Consider the following 12,562-nt stretch of genomic DNA (forward strand, 5'->3'; position numbering starts at 1 on the left):
ACTCGTAGAGTAAAAGGGTATACTAGATTCGTGCAAAAGTATGTAACAGCTAGAAGGAAGCGTTTCCGACCCCATAAAGTATATATATTCTTGATCAGGGTCACTAGCCGAGTCGATCTAGCCATGTCCGTCTGTCCGTCTGTCTGTCTGTCTGTCTGTCTGTCTGTCTGTCTGTCTGTCTGTCTGTCTGTCCGTCTGTCCGTCTGTCCGTCTGTATGAACGCTGAGATCTCAGAAACTACAAAAGCTAGAAGGTTGAGATTTCCCACACATATTCTTTGGCTTCCTACGCAGCGCAAGTTTATTTTAGCCGAGCGCCACGCCCCCTCTAACGCCCACAATCGCCCACTAACGATTTTAAAATGGGTCCTGCGCCCACATCTTTAAAGATTTCCGAGAAGTATAAATGCAATTTTATTGTGTATATTTATACCTATCGAAATGTAGAAGACATTTTTCAAATCGGACCATTCATTAAAAAGTTATACGCAATCAAAAATTAGCTGAGTGACGGGTATTAGATAGTCGGGACAACAACCCGACTATAGCGTTCTCTCTTGTTTTACTTCAAATTAAACAATTATAAGATAATTCGTTTGAAAATATAGAGCTGGGACCTGATACGGTGATTAACCTTGCATGTCATTTCAGCAGATCCTGATTTTCGAGTTCTTTCAAAACAGCGGGTGGCAGCGTCCTATTAAGTGAGCATAGGGTTTTGTTCTGCCCAGCCGCTGCTCGCTCACGTACACTGTAGAACAGCGGTCTGCACAATAGATCGATGAGCTTCCCAGTGCAAATTACTCACACAAATATAAAACAAAATGTCAACGTATGTATGTGTGTGCCGACCGCTGTTTCAAATGGTCTAAAAATCTCCGAACCACATATTCTTTTAGCCAATTAAAACAAAAAAATTAGGTATATATAACTAAGATCGATCAACAACTTTCTGCGACAGGCAGCAACACTTTGATATTAAGTCTTTCTATGAAATTTTGTATGCAAATCGTGCTTTAAGTTAAAACATTACCACGTTTTTATATAGAACTTTATGCCTGTTGCAGGAATATTATTAAATAAATATATTATTTAATTACGTTTATTTAAGGTATCTGACAGATGTAATAAGTTGAATGCCCCTAATATTTACTGCACCCCTGGCGCAATGCTCAATGCGCATTGCTCGAAATCTAGTATTTTAACGAATTTTTATTCGTGGCTGCTGGCCACACTGCCGTCAAATATCTTCCTTTTCCTGTTGTATTGCTCGACGGACGGTACGTGTAATTTTTCATCATATAATATTTTGGTGTAATTTTTCATCAAATAATATCTTTGCCATCGGCCTTTGTTATGGGCCAACTACAATGGGAAGGGGCTATACGCGGGCCAAAAAAAGCGTCAGTGGTGTTATTTGGAGGCCAGGCCCGGGGATTTTCTGTGAATTGATGCGGCTTTCCGAATGTTTACAAAAAACTAAAAGTTGGATTCTCTTTTATTTGCAGTGATCGCCCGTACAATATAGTGAATCAAACATGGTGAGTATTGTGCACACTACGATCTGCCAGCGGAATGAGTTGAAACCGTGAATGTTTGACTTTTCCGCCGAGGGAATCTCGTGATTGCTTTTGGATATACAACTAAAACCCACTTATTTTCCAGGCGCGTGGCCCCAAGAAGCATTTGAAGCGTTTAGCCGCCCCCAAGGCATGGATGTTGGACAAGCTGGGAGGCGTCTTCGCCCCGCGTCCCTCGACCGGTCCACACAAGCTGCGTGAGTCGCTGCCCCTGCTGATCTTCTTGAGAAACCGCTTGAAGTACGCCCTCAACGGCGCCGAGGTGACCAAGATCGTCATGCAGCGATTGGTGAAGGTCGACGGAAAGGTCCGCACCGACCCCACCTACCCCGCTGGCTTCATGGGTGAGTTTTCTGCCGGGGATTGTGAAAAATCTGTCGGAATCTAATTCTAATCCTAACCCTTTTTAGATGTCATCACCCTCGAGAAGACCGGTGAGTTCTTCCGTCTGGTCTACGACGTCAAGGGCCGCTTCACCATCCACCGCATCTCCGCCGAGGAGGCCAAGGTGAGTTATTGATTCTCTCAGAGGGAAAGTTGCTTTAAGAGGTTTCAAGATATTTATTAGTACTCAAGTAATTTCAGGGAATATAGCCCGTTTTTGAGATTAATTTGTTTAGGTTCAAATTCAGGGATATTTCCTTTACACTTCTTGTAAATCTTTACCTTCTATTTTACCTTCTTTTTATCTAAATAACATGTAAATCTACCTTAAACTTGTTTAAAATAAGTAATATTCAGAAGAGCTTTATAAAATCATATATTTTAATTAGTAATTCAACTATAAAGAAACTTTTTAATGTTTAAAAGGGCTTTGTCGAAGACCGTTTTGCGTTTCTAATAGTGCGTCAATTGGTTCAAAACGAAGCCCAAAGCAATTTTTGATACGACGGTCTCTGATTTGACAAACTTCAGTTATCTCAGTAACTTTTACGTGCAATTACAAAAGAATCATAGCTTATACTTTAGAATTTTAGTGAACTTTCCATTAATAAATTTTGCGGGCTTTGTCGAAGACCGATTTCCGCCTGTTGCCATGTGTTAATTGGTTCAAATCAACGCCCAAAGCAATTTTTGATACGACGGTCTCTGATTCGGCATTCCACAGTCGTTTTAGTAACTTTTACGTGCAATTACAATTGAATTAAAGTGTATATTTAGGGATAGTAAAGGTTTAAGGGGATTTATCTCTTAGTAACATTAAAAATAACCAACATTTTTCATTCTCCTTACAGTACAAGCTGTGCAAGGTCAAGAAGAACCAGCTGGGCGCCAAGGGAGTTCCATTCCTGGTGACACACGACGGTCGCACCATCCGCTACCCGGATCCCCTGATCCACGCCAACGACACCGTGCAGGTCGACATTGCCACCGGCAAGATCACCGACTACATCAAGTTCGATTCTGGTGAGGATTGCCCTACGCTTTTCATTGGCTGGTTCGAAGACCACAAAACGTTTGCCAAAGTTGCGTGGTTCAAAATCAACAAGCCAAAAGCATTTTTTGTCACGACGGTCACTGATTCGGCAGCTTAGAGTCGTTTCAGTAACTTTTACGTGCAATGACAGTCGCCTAAAATAATGCAAAAGTGTGATTTAAACTAATTCAACTTTCGTTTCGCTCCACAGGCAACCTCTGCATGATCACCGGAGGCAGGAATTTGGGACGTGTCGGCACCGTTGTCAACCGCGAGCGTCACCCCGGATCCTTCGACATTGTGCACATCAAGGACTCCCAGGGCCATGTGTTCGCCACTCGTCTGACCAACGTGTTCATCATTGGCAAGGGCAACAAGCCCTACATCTCCCTGCCCAAGGGCAAGGGCGTCAAGCTGAGCATCTCGGAGGAGCGCGACAAGCGTCTGGCCGCCAAGACCCACTAAGAACCAGGAGTTTAAGGATTTTTACCTTTTAGCATAACACTCTGTACGTTAAGCTACGGAATTACAAGCCAAGAACGTAACGAATGTGTTTTCTTTAGTGAATCAGTGGGATTAATAGGAGATCGGTACCTAAATCTTGGTTTTAAATTAGTTAAAAAAGGTGTGATTTCGGTTTATATTTGTGAAATTTAAAAAAAATGTGTAATTTGTTTTTGTAATGAGTAAAAACTTGTACAAAAATAGAGTCAATACTCAAGATACTTCAAAAAAGGTTAGTTCTTAGAATATTCTGCAATTTTAAAGGGTTAAGGCCGGTTTTTCGTCCGTTTGTTAAATTTAAAGTAGGGTTAAAACAATTATTTCCCATACGATTTCAAGGTTTTAACCCTACTTTAAATTTGAACAAACAGACGAGAAAACGGCCTTAAGTCCAAATAACTGCTACTGTTTTCTAGACTTTTACTGGGATCTAAGATCAAAGTTGAGAAATTCATACAAATTTTAAATTGAATTTCTGATAATAAGGGTTAAATCTAAGGGTTCAATTTAACCCCTTTTTGGTGCGTGGGGCCAGAATTGGCGCCCAATTAATCGATAACCCGCCCCCAGCATCGATAGAACGCGCGCCACACAACTTTTGTAGTTCCTAGCTAAACCACCAGAGGGCGCCCTTCCGTATTTGTCATGGGGCAAAAATTGCGCATACGCAATGGTCACACAGTCAGAGGGAACAGAAGCAATTGCTGCAGAATTATCATTGTATTTTGTGTGGTGAAAGGAAAGGCTTTGTGCGCTGACATTGTGCGTCCACGGCAGAGAACTCGCTTTGAAGTAAGTGCCAGGTAATCCCGGTTTTGCATTCCATTCCCCTTCTAACCAGGCGGAAGCCCTAGAGGAGTCGACCCCCTGCCCCCGCCCACCGAAGGCAAATCATATGCGAAGAGGAAAACACGTAAATGTTGCCCACCCATACAAAGACAAGCACTGATACACCGATAACACACCGATACACACATCATATGTTGATAAGTTGGGACAACAACAAAAACAACATGAATCATTTGTAGGGATTTGTCTGTTTGCTCGTATTAAGTGTCGCCCTATTTTCCAAGACCCCCGCTTTGAACTCACAGAGATATGAATATTACAGATACCATGTCCCAGGCCTTGAACAACCCAGGAGGCGGCGGCGCCGGAGGAGGAGGCGGTGGCCCCCATCGGGACTACGGCGCCATGGCGGATTCCACGCCCGAAGTGAGTTTCGCTGCAGCCGGCGGTTCCTCCGGTTTTAGTCCCACGGAATTCATGTCCCTCAGCGAGGATATCGGGCACAATATCACCGCCATTCACAGCAGCACAAAGCAGCTGGAGAAGCAGTTGAAATTGATAGGAACCCCCAAGGATTTGCCCAATCTGCGCGAGAAGGTGCACTCGATCAATACCAAGTGCAATGCCCGGGTGCAGACCACCACGCAGGATTTGCAGAGGCTACAGGCGGTGGTGCGGCACGGGGATCGCCAGCAGAAGCTGCAGCTGGAGAAGCTCACAAGGGAGTTCCACGGCGTCGTCGAGAACTACTCCAATCTGCAGCGACGCATCTCGTCGGCCATGCGACAGACCCTCCAGCAGGCCCAGCATTTTGCGGATCAGGACGCGGAGGCCAATGCCCGGGCGGAGCTGCTGCAGCAACAGCGCTTGGAGCAGGCCCATCTGCAGCAGGAGCACGACATGCTGGACGAGCGGAGGCGCCAGGTGGAGCAGATCGAGTCGGACATCATCGATGTCAACCAGATCATGAACAAGCTGAGTGGCCTGGTGCACGATCAGGGCCAGCAGATGGGTGAGTAACCCCCGGGAATGCGAGAGAAACCCGGTTTCTAGAAGGGAAGGGGATCCAGAAACCACAAGTTGACAAACCACAAACCGTAATTAGGGTGCTCAGCTTACGATATTCCTTGGAGCCACGAGTAATGCGAATAATAAGGTGAAAATGGAGAAATCCATTGGGGCAACTGAATATCTTGGGTTTATCAGTTAAACTTTTATCAGGGTTTATTGCATTTGCTACACAATGATAAATGAAAATTATGATTCATTAGCACAGATTTATTATTTATTACTGCTTATTCCTAACCATAACTCTATTAATTCTCTATAATCAATTTATAATAATTTTAAAGTTATTATTTCAGAATAATAACTGAAAATGCATTAAATGCAAGTCATTTCTCAAGTATAGTAATCCAGTAATGCAGTTAATGTCATATCTCAAGTATTTTTTCCATACTCTTATCATACTAGAATTATTATTATCATATTGGAATTATTCCTACCCATAACTCTATTAATTCTCTATAATCAGTAATCCAGTTTTCATATTAAAACTAAATTTTAAAGATATTATTCCAGAATAATAACTGAAAATGCAATAAATGCCAGTCATATATCAAGTATTTTTGTCATATTAGTATTATTTTTATCATATTAGAATTACTTCTATCCATAACTCCATTAATTCTCAATACTCAGTCATCCAGTTTTCATATTAAAAGAAAATATTAAATATTATTTAACAAGCCTAACTAAAAATGCATTAAATTCCAGCCATATCTCAAGTATTTTTGCAGTACTCTTATCATATTATTATTATCATATTGAAATTATTCCTGTCCTTAACTCTATTAATTCTCTATACTTAGTATTCCGGATTTCATATTAAAAGAAAATATTAAATATTATTTTACAAGCATAACTAAAAATGCAATTAATGCCAGTCATATCTCAAGTATTTTTGCAATGCTCTTATCATATCATTAAAATTCGTTTCCTGCTTATTGTTTTGAGCTTATTTTAACAGCAATCAATATGTTGTGGCTAACAATGATTTCGTTTGTTTCAAAAATAAGGAGGGGCTGATAAGAAGTGATAAAAACTGAAAAGAGATGTTTGCAAATTAAGTCTTGTGGCTTTCAAATAGGTTAATAGATCTACTATCGTCTACTATTTATTTATTCTCTACTGATACTTGGATATTTAAATATATTTTTTTTAATGGAATACTGTTCTGTTTTGGTTTTTAGCTATAATTTTCTAAAAAAAAATCCTATTTCTCTTTACAGATTTCATCGAGAACAGTATTGAGCAGACGGCCGCCAACGTGGAGGATGGCACCTCGCAGCTGGCCAAGGCGGCCAGGAGTCGCCAGAGCTACCGGCGCAAGATCTTGATACTCCTGGTGATCGCTGTGATAATAGGTTTAATCGTAACTGGCGTTATCGTTGCCAAACTGAACAGTTAATTGTTTTATTTGTACACCCACATTCAACACACACACGCAAGCATACACACACACACACGCATAGGTTTTTGTAAAACGATTTTTATAAGAAACAAAATATTCGATCGTTGAGAACTCTGTTTAATCACCAAGTGAGCAAAGACAACAAGAATGTAGAGGAAAAGCTAAAAAAAAATAATAAACAAATACCATATTTATAAATATATATTATATACATACGTAAATAAGGATACTGCATCCCACTTAACTTGCATATAAACAATATACAGCGCTTTTAAATGTTAATGATTTCCTGTTAAAAACCGATAATCGCGAACAATTTAAGTTTTGCATTGAAATTTGTAACATTTTTGTGTTTAGTTTAAAGCAAGCGAGCAAGAGGGATTGCTGAAGCAGAAAATGATTCAGGGATCCCTTCAATATATGTTGAATAATTCAAGTTACAAATAAGTGAGCCAGCAATCTAAAATAAAAATAAAACGAACAAACAAATTAAGTGTTTTGAAAAGCGCGCCAAGGAGTGGAATAGGTTGGCAGGCCTCTACAATCGATGGGTGAGTAATCGATAGGTGCAATCGGCTGAGGGTCATACTAAACCAAGACCAAAACAACGTGCTGCGGAATAGAAACGTTTTTATTTAGTTTTTATCTGATAAATAAAGGATTTTAAGGATGCCCCAGGGAAAATTCAAGAAGGCGAAGCTGCCCGCTTCCATACAGAAGAAGAAGAACCAAAAACAAGCCGCCTTCACACGCCGTTCGAGTGAGTATCAACAAGTAGTTCTATTTTTAACAAGTTTTTAGTTAATAATATATTATTATAGATGCCCCCATTCAGGCGAAAAAGGCCAAGTTCAACGAGACCCAGAAGATCAAGTCCGTCATCTCGAAGTCGGTGAACAAAAGTGTGGAGAGCGAACTGCGATCCCGCGCCCACGAAGGCTACATCCAGTTGAGCAAGGCGCAGGAGGCGGTGGCCAAGCACCACGCCTCCCAGGCGAAGGCGGCTGCGGCGGCCAGCACCGCCAAGTCCACAGAATAGTTTTCTTTAATCCTAAGTACATTGTTGATCACCGAACGACCTGCATATTTGATAGTAAAACCTTTTTAAACCAATTCCAATAGTGTCATTTATAAACCAAGTTGAAAAAATATCCTTTAGGCTCATAGTTCTGCTAAAACTATCAAGTGGTATAGTTTCAAATTAAACTTACAGGTTTTTGGGTAAAGTCCCTATAATTACTAATAACTATTTTCTTTCTTGATAAGTGATCATTGTCATACTTTTATATTGCTCCAAAGACCCATCATTTTAGGAGTATTTTTTCAATTTTCATACTATCGATGACCTGAATATTTTATAGTAAACCGTTTAGAAATTATCTTCACAGTTTGAGTTTCAAATTAAGCTAAACCTTCATATTTTCATGTATTTATATTGAATACCCAACTTTTGATTAATCGTCTTTATTTTTCTACTTTCGAATCAAACTAAGAATAAATCAAGGATCAATACTAGCATTTTTTTAAATTTTCCAAGACGAACTTTAAAAACTCAAAAACTAATCCATGTCAAAATATTTTCAATTGAAAATTCAAAAAATCTTGGTTACTACATTTTTAAAATCATATTCAAATTGAAAGGGAATTCGGATATTAAGCTGATATAGTAATGCGTTCTTGTAATTTCTTAGTTCTCTCGTTCACCTTGATTAAAGAGTACAAATTTTCATTAACACTCTGTGCTAGCAGTGAAAATTACGAAATATCATTAAGTTTTCTTGTTTTACGCTTTGAATTTGTCCCCGCGTTGTCTCGAGGGCTTGTTGTTGAACAAGTAGTACAGTGCTAACTTTGACGTTTGCCCAATTTATGACCGGACCTTTGGTCCCGCTCTTAGAATAACTTTCGCATTCAGCTTCCTACTTATCACAATCAGTTTGTTTAATTATAAAAATAGTTGGCGAACAAAGTTTGTTCCGCTGACATTTATTGGACGATTCGCTGCGGCGCTCCGTCCGCCCCAGAATTCCGTAATTCCGCTCCTTTAACGACAGCTATTCATGACAAACTTTTTTGGCATTGGCAGCTTTGACGAAGTGAAAAGGAAAAAGTGCAACTAACAATTTCTATTTAATTTTCGCAACGTTTCGTTTCGTTTGCTATGCAAATTGTGCCCGCTTTTGATGCGCTTTTAATTAGCCAGCATCCCGCACTCACATGCAGCCAGAAAAATCCACAGCCAATTGCTTGTTTTTGTTTTGTTTTTTCTTTTAACCCCTTTTTCATATCAAGCACTTTGATTCCGCGCTTTTCAATCGCATGCAAATGAGCCACGCCCACCGCCACAGCGCCCATTTACCATTTACCCGAGGAACAGGTGACAGGATACCCGGGTGCTCGCTCGTTAGTCGTTTTTTGAGCGTTTTGCGTTTTTAGTTTAGCACCAGAATTGAAGTGCTTCCAGCATGCAAATGCATTTTGGCACTCAGCCTGCAATTGGGCGGATGGACCTTTTTGGATATGCAGTTTTAGCACTGAAAAGAAGCAGTTGATAACAGGCATTCGGAACTTTTTGACACCTATATGGGCACACTTTCTGGACTTTGGGGAGTTTTTAATATGTTATGGATCTTGTATTAAAGAAAATTTCTAAAAACTTGTTACTTAAAAATGCATCCTTTAATTTTAATATGATTTCAATATTTTTTTAATTTATAATATTATTTGTCTTTACAAGAAAATGAAGATATGTTGACTTTCGTTTATAATTCATTTAAAAAAAACCTAAAATTATTTTGAGTAAGGGGTTTGAAAGAGAAAGGTTTAAACTTTTAATATGTTTTGAATGCATAAAAAATGAGAATCCTTTCGCCTTTAAAATACTCTTTTTGTTACAGTATAATTTATGTTGACTTAAAAAATTGTAGATTATAAATAAGGTTTTTTGAAATGTACTTATTTCATTTTGTAATCTTAGGGTATCCCTCTTGCTACTCTGGTTTTGTAAAAGTTTCCCCGAAAGTTTTGGGGCTTTTAGCCTGACGTCTCACTTGATCAAAAGTCAATCCTTTGGCACTCGCCAATTAGAAATCAAATTGGTAAAAGCAGAGACACCTAGAAATTTATACCATCCGAAAAGCTTTTAAAAACGCAAGCATTTTAACTTTAAGTCTCGCTGGAGTCCGTGCTTCCCACATCAAAGTGATTGTACCCCCTTTGGCATTTCATTTTATGGCTTATTTAATTGAGCATTGCATTTTGACCGCATTTGGCAGGAATTGATTGATTTGCCTCTGCACTCATCCAGCCCACAGTTTCCCATGCCACGGGGCTTAACTCAGTCCATTTAATTAAAATATTTCGAACAAAAGGTTCGGACACCTTTCACGCACTCGCGCACTCACAAAGGATAAAAAGCAGTGTCCAGAGCGGAAATCACACGGCCCAGCATCCTTTTTGCATTTTCCATCATTTAAATGATGCGTTTCTGTTTGCCTTTGCCTTTGCGTTTGCATTTGCTGGATGCCTTCAGTTGGTCGGCGACCTATTTGAATAGCGACGTGTGTCCCACTGTCGGACATTCCAGGTAGCTGCTGCACCAGCCTGCAGCTCTCTATATACTCAGAAATATTTTTTGGAAATTTTAAAACAATTATATAATTTATTTTATATTTTTAAGATATTTGCAATGCATATTTGCTTGAAATCCAAACATAAACTTTAATTACAAAGTGATATTAGAAGGTTTTTGATTTACTTTATATTTGTTTACATAAACCAAAATTATAATACTTAAACATACAAGATACAAAAAATAAAAATAATAATTTTTGATTTCAAAACAAATAATTAATAAAAATTTCTAAAAAACCAAAGTTTGAAATGAACAAATAATTAATAAAAACCTAATTTATATTTAAATAAAAATCTAACAAGTAAATACATTTTATATCTAATCTCACAAAATGTGTTTTTAAGATATACAAATTTTTCAATTAGTAGGTTTCTTTCACCATAATTTATTGTGTATAAATTTAAACTGGGCTCAAATATAATATCATTATTTTACGCGTACTAAAATAATACTTTTAAATAACCTTAGTTTTTTTAGACCAATATTTTTTAATATTTCTATAAAAATGGGAACTCGTTTATTTCGAGTGCATGGAGCTTGGACCACGGCTACCTGGTTACCTGGTCAGGTCGGCCGCCGTCTCATTGTGTGCGAGGCGCGCATGTAAATTTGTCCTACTGCAATGGCAAACACTTGAAAAGCGAGCGACCGAGGGCCCACTGCTGGCGGCCACCTGCGGCATTCCACACCGAACCATGTCCATACCAAAAAATCCATTCCATTCGATTCCGTTTTCATTATTTTTTTGTTTTTGCATACAATCGAATGCTTTGGTTCCTGGTTCGAGTTCTATGTCCTGTCCGTTTGTCTGCGAATTCTGATTTATATGATGAATGACTATGAGCAGGGTTTTGTCTATTATTTCGTTTCGGGTATTTTGTTTGCCGCTTTATGGGTATTTTTTACACCTTTCATAGGGGGATTATTTTTGATTAGAACTCCGCTGGGATTAGGAGAAGTTTTGAATATATTTTGTAGTAGTTAATCCAGGGTACAGTTTTACTATGCATTTATTTTAAAACATCTAATAAAAGATTTTAAAATACTTAAACTATTGAATGGCTAGAAGCAATTCGCTTCGGCAAACGATTTCATTCAGATTCCCCTCCATTTCTCTATCTTCCCTATCTTTGCTAATCGTTTGCTACAAATTCCATTCCTCACACATACCTGTTCCTTTAATAACCCGCCGCATTATTAATGAACAACTTCCAATACCTCCGCCTAAATTATACACTTCTGCCCTTGAGAGAACCTGGCAGAGAAGGGCAGTCAACAAAATTCACCTGTCCACACGGATTTCTAACTTTTAATACATAAATTAAGGCTTAAAGCCGAAATGTAGAGGCAGCAGAAACAAAAACACAAAGCAATCCACGGCATTAAAAAGATAAAGACCTGCAGACCGGGCATTGAGATATTCCACCTGCAGTCGCATCGCATATCCCCAGTCCCAGATCAACAACATATAATAATCCCATCAGCATTTTTGGATACGCTTTGCAAATGAATTGTAGAGCGGCGGCATTCCCGACCGAACCGTAAACCGGACTGGGAGCGTGGATAATAATAATGTGGAACCGAAAATGAGCTCGGATCGCTGACGACTGTCGACTCTGTCGACTTGACTGGTCAGCGGCGAAGGTTCTGCATTTGCACCTGCATGGGATCGGAACTTTGATGGGCCTTGCGTGGCTTATAATTAAATTGGACTTGTGGATACAATTTGATATCCTCGCCGATGTGCTCCATAAAGCATATGAGCGCACGAAGATTACATAATGGTTGCGTTATTAAATGACTTACATTTACATTTTTAAAGGTTTTGGGTAGAGGGAACTCTGCGGTGAGAATTTCTTTGTTAAGAACATCCAATTTCGGCGGAATTACCCCAAGCATACCTTGACTATCTAGCATTTTTGTGTGAAAAAATGCATGTTTATCTGGTTATTTTATGGCCTTACTATGTTAAGTACCTATGAGTTTGCTTAAAAATAATTAAAAGCGAAAATATTAAGATAAACATTTTCTAAGCCTTGCTTAACGACCCAAATCTAACGAGACTAAACTGAAAACTTGGTCTGAAGAGTGGTAGAAAATGTTAAAAAATGTTTTAGATTTCCAATTTTTACTTGAACTATTCTGCATTTTAGGGTCTTGAACTCT

General features: G+C 39.0%; 3 protein-coding genes and 3 non-coding genes across 7 annotated transcripts; all 6 read left to right on the top strand.

The window, feature by feature from the left end:
* The first annotated feature begins 1,200 nt into the window (after window positions 1-1,200).
* Window positions 1,201-3,541, top strand: RpS4 (ribosomal protein S4). Its single transcript, XM_017142400.3, has 6 exons — window positions 1,201-1,279; window positions 1,508-1,540; window positions 1,665-1,923; window positions 1,990-2,087; window positions 2,815-2,986; window positions 3,208-3,541. The coding sequence occupies exons 2-6, from the start codon at window positions 1,538-1,540 to the stop codon at window positions 3,459-3,461; spliced, it is 786 nt and encodes a 261-aa protein (XP_016997889.1). The 5' UTR covers window positions 1,201-1,279; window positions 1,508-1,537; the 3' UTR covers window positions 3,462-3,541.
* Window positions 2,385-2,527, top strand: LOC123003007 (small nucleolar RNA psi28S-3327). The gene has a single exon (XR_006412348.1). It is a non-coding gene; the product is annotated as a small nucleolar RNA psi28S-3327 (small nucleolar RNA).
* LOC123003006 (small nucleolar RNA psi28S-3327) lies at window positions 2,578-2,720 on the top strand. The gene has a single exon (XR_006412347.1). It is a non-coding gene; the product is annotated as a small nucleolar RNA psi28S-3327 (small nucleolar RNA).
* On the top strand, window positions 3,008-3,149 carry LOC123003008 (small nucleolar RNA psi28S-3327). Its single transcript, XR_006412349.1, has one exon. It is a non-coding gene; the product is annotated as a small nucleolar RNA psi28S-3327 (small nucleolar RNA).
* A 594-nt stretch (window positions 3,542-4,135) lies between the features above and the next one.
* Window positions 4,136-7,251, top strand: Syx13 (syntaxin 13). Of its 2 annotated transcripts, none has more exons than XM_017142401.3 (3): window positions 4,136-4,292; window positions 4,612-5,301; window positions 6,581-7,251. In XM_017142401.3, exons 2-3 carry the CDS (start codon window positions 4,617-4,619, stop codon window positions 6,757-6,759), a joined length of 864 nt encoding a protein of 287 aa, XP_016997890.2. In that variant the 5' UTR covers window positions 4,136-4,292; window positions 4,612-4,616; the 3' UTR covers window positions 6,760-7,251. The 2 variants fall into 2 exon arrangements, with proteins under 2 accessions (XP_016997890.2, XP_016997891.2); XM_017142402.3 differs by having other exon boundaries at window positions 4,155-4,303.
* Window positions 7,252-7,339: 88 nt separating this feature from the next.
* LOC108057911 (uncharacterized) lies at window positions 7,340-8,534 on the top strand. Its single transcript, XM_017142368.3, has 2 exons — window positions 7,340-7,522; window positions 7,584-8,534. The coding sequence occupies exons 1-2, from the start codon at window positions 7,432-7,434 to the stop codon at window positions 7,799-7,801; spliced, it is 309 nt and encodes a 102-aa protein (XP_016997857.2). The 5' UTR covers window positions 7,340-7,431; the 3' UTR covers window positions 7,802-8,534.
* The last annotated feature ends 4,028 nt before the right edge of the window (window positions 8,535-12,562 follow it).

Source organism: Drosophila takahashii, chromosome 3L (genome assembly GCF_030179915.1).
Source record: "Drosophila takahashii strain IR98-3 E-12201 chromosome 3L, DtakHiC1v2, whole genome shotgun sequence".
NCBI lineage: Eukaryota > Metazoa > Arthropoda > Insecta > Diptera > Drosophilidae > Drosophila > Drosophila takahashii.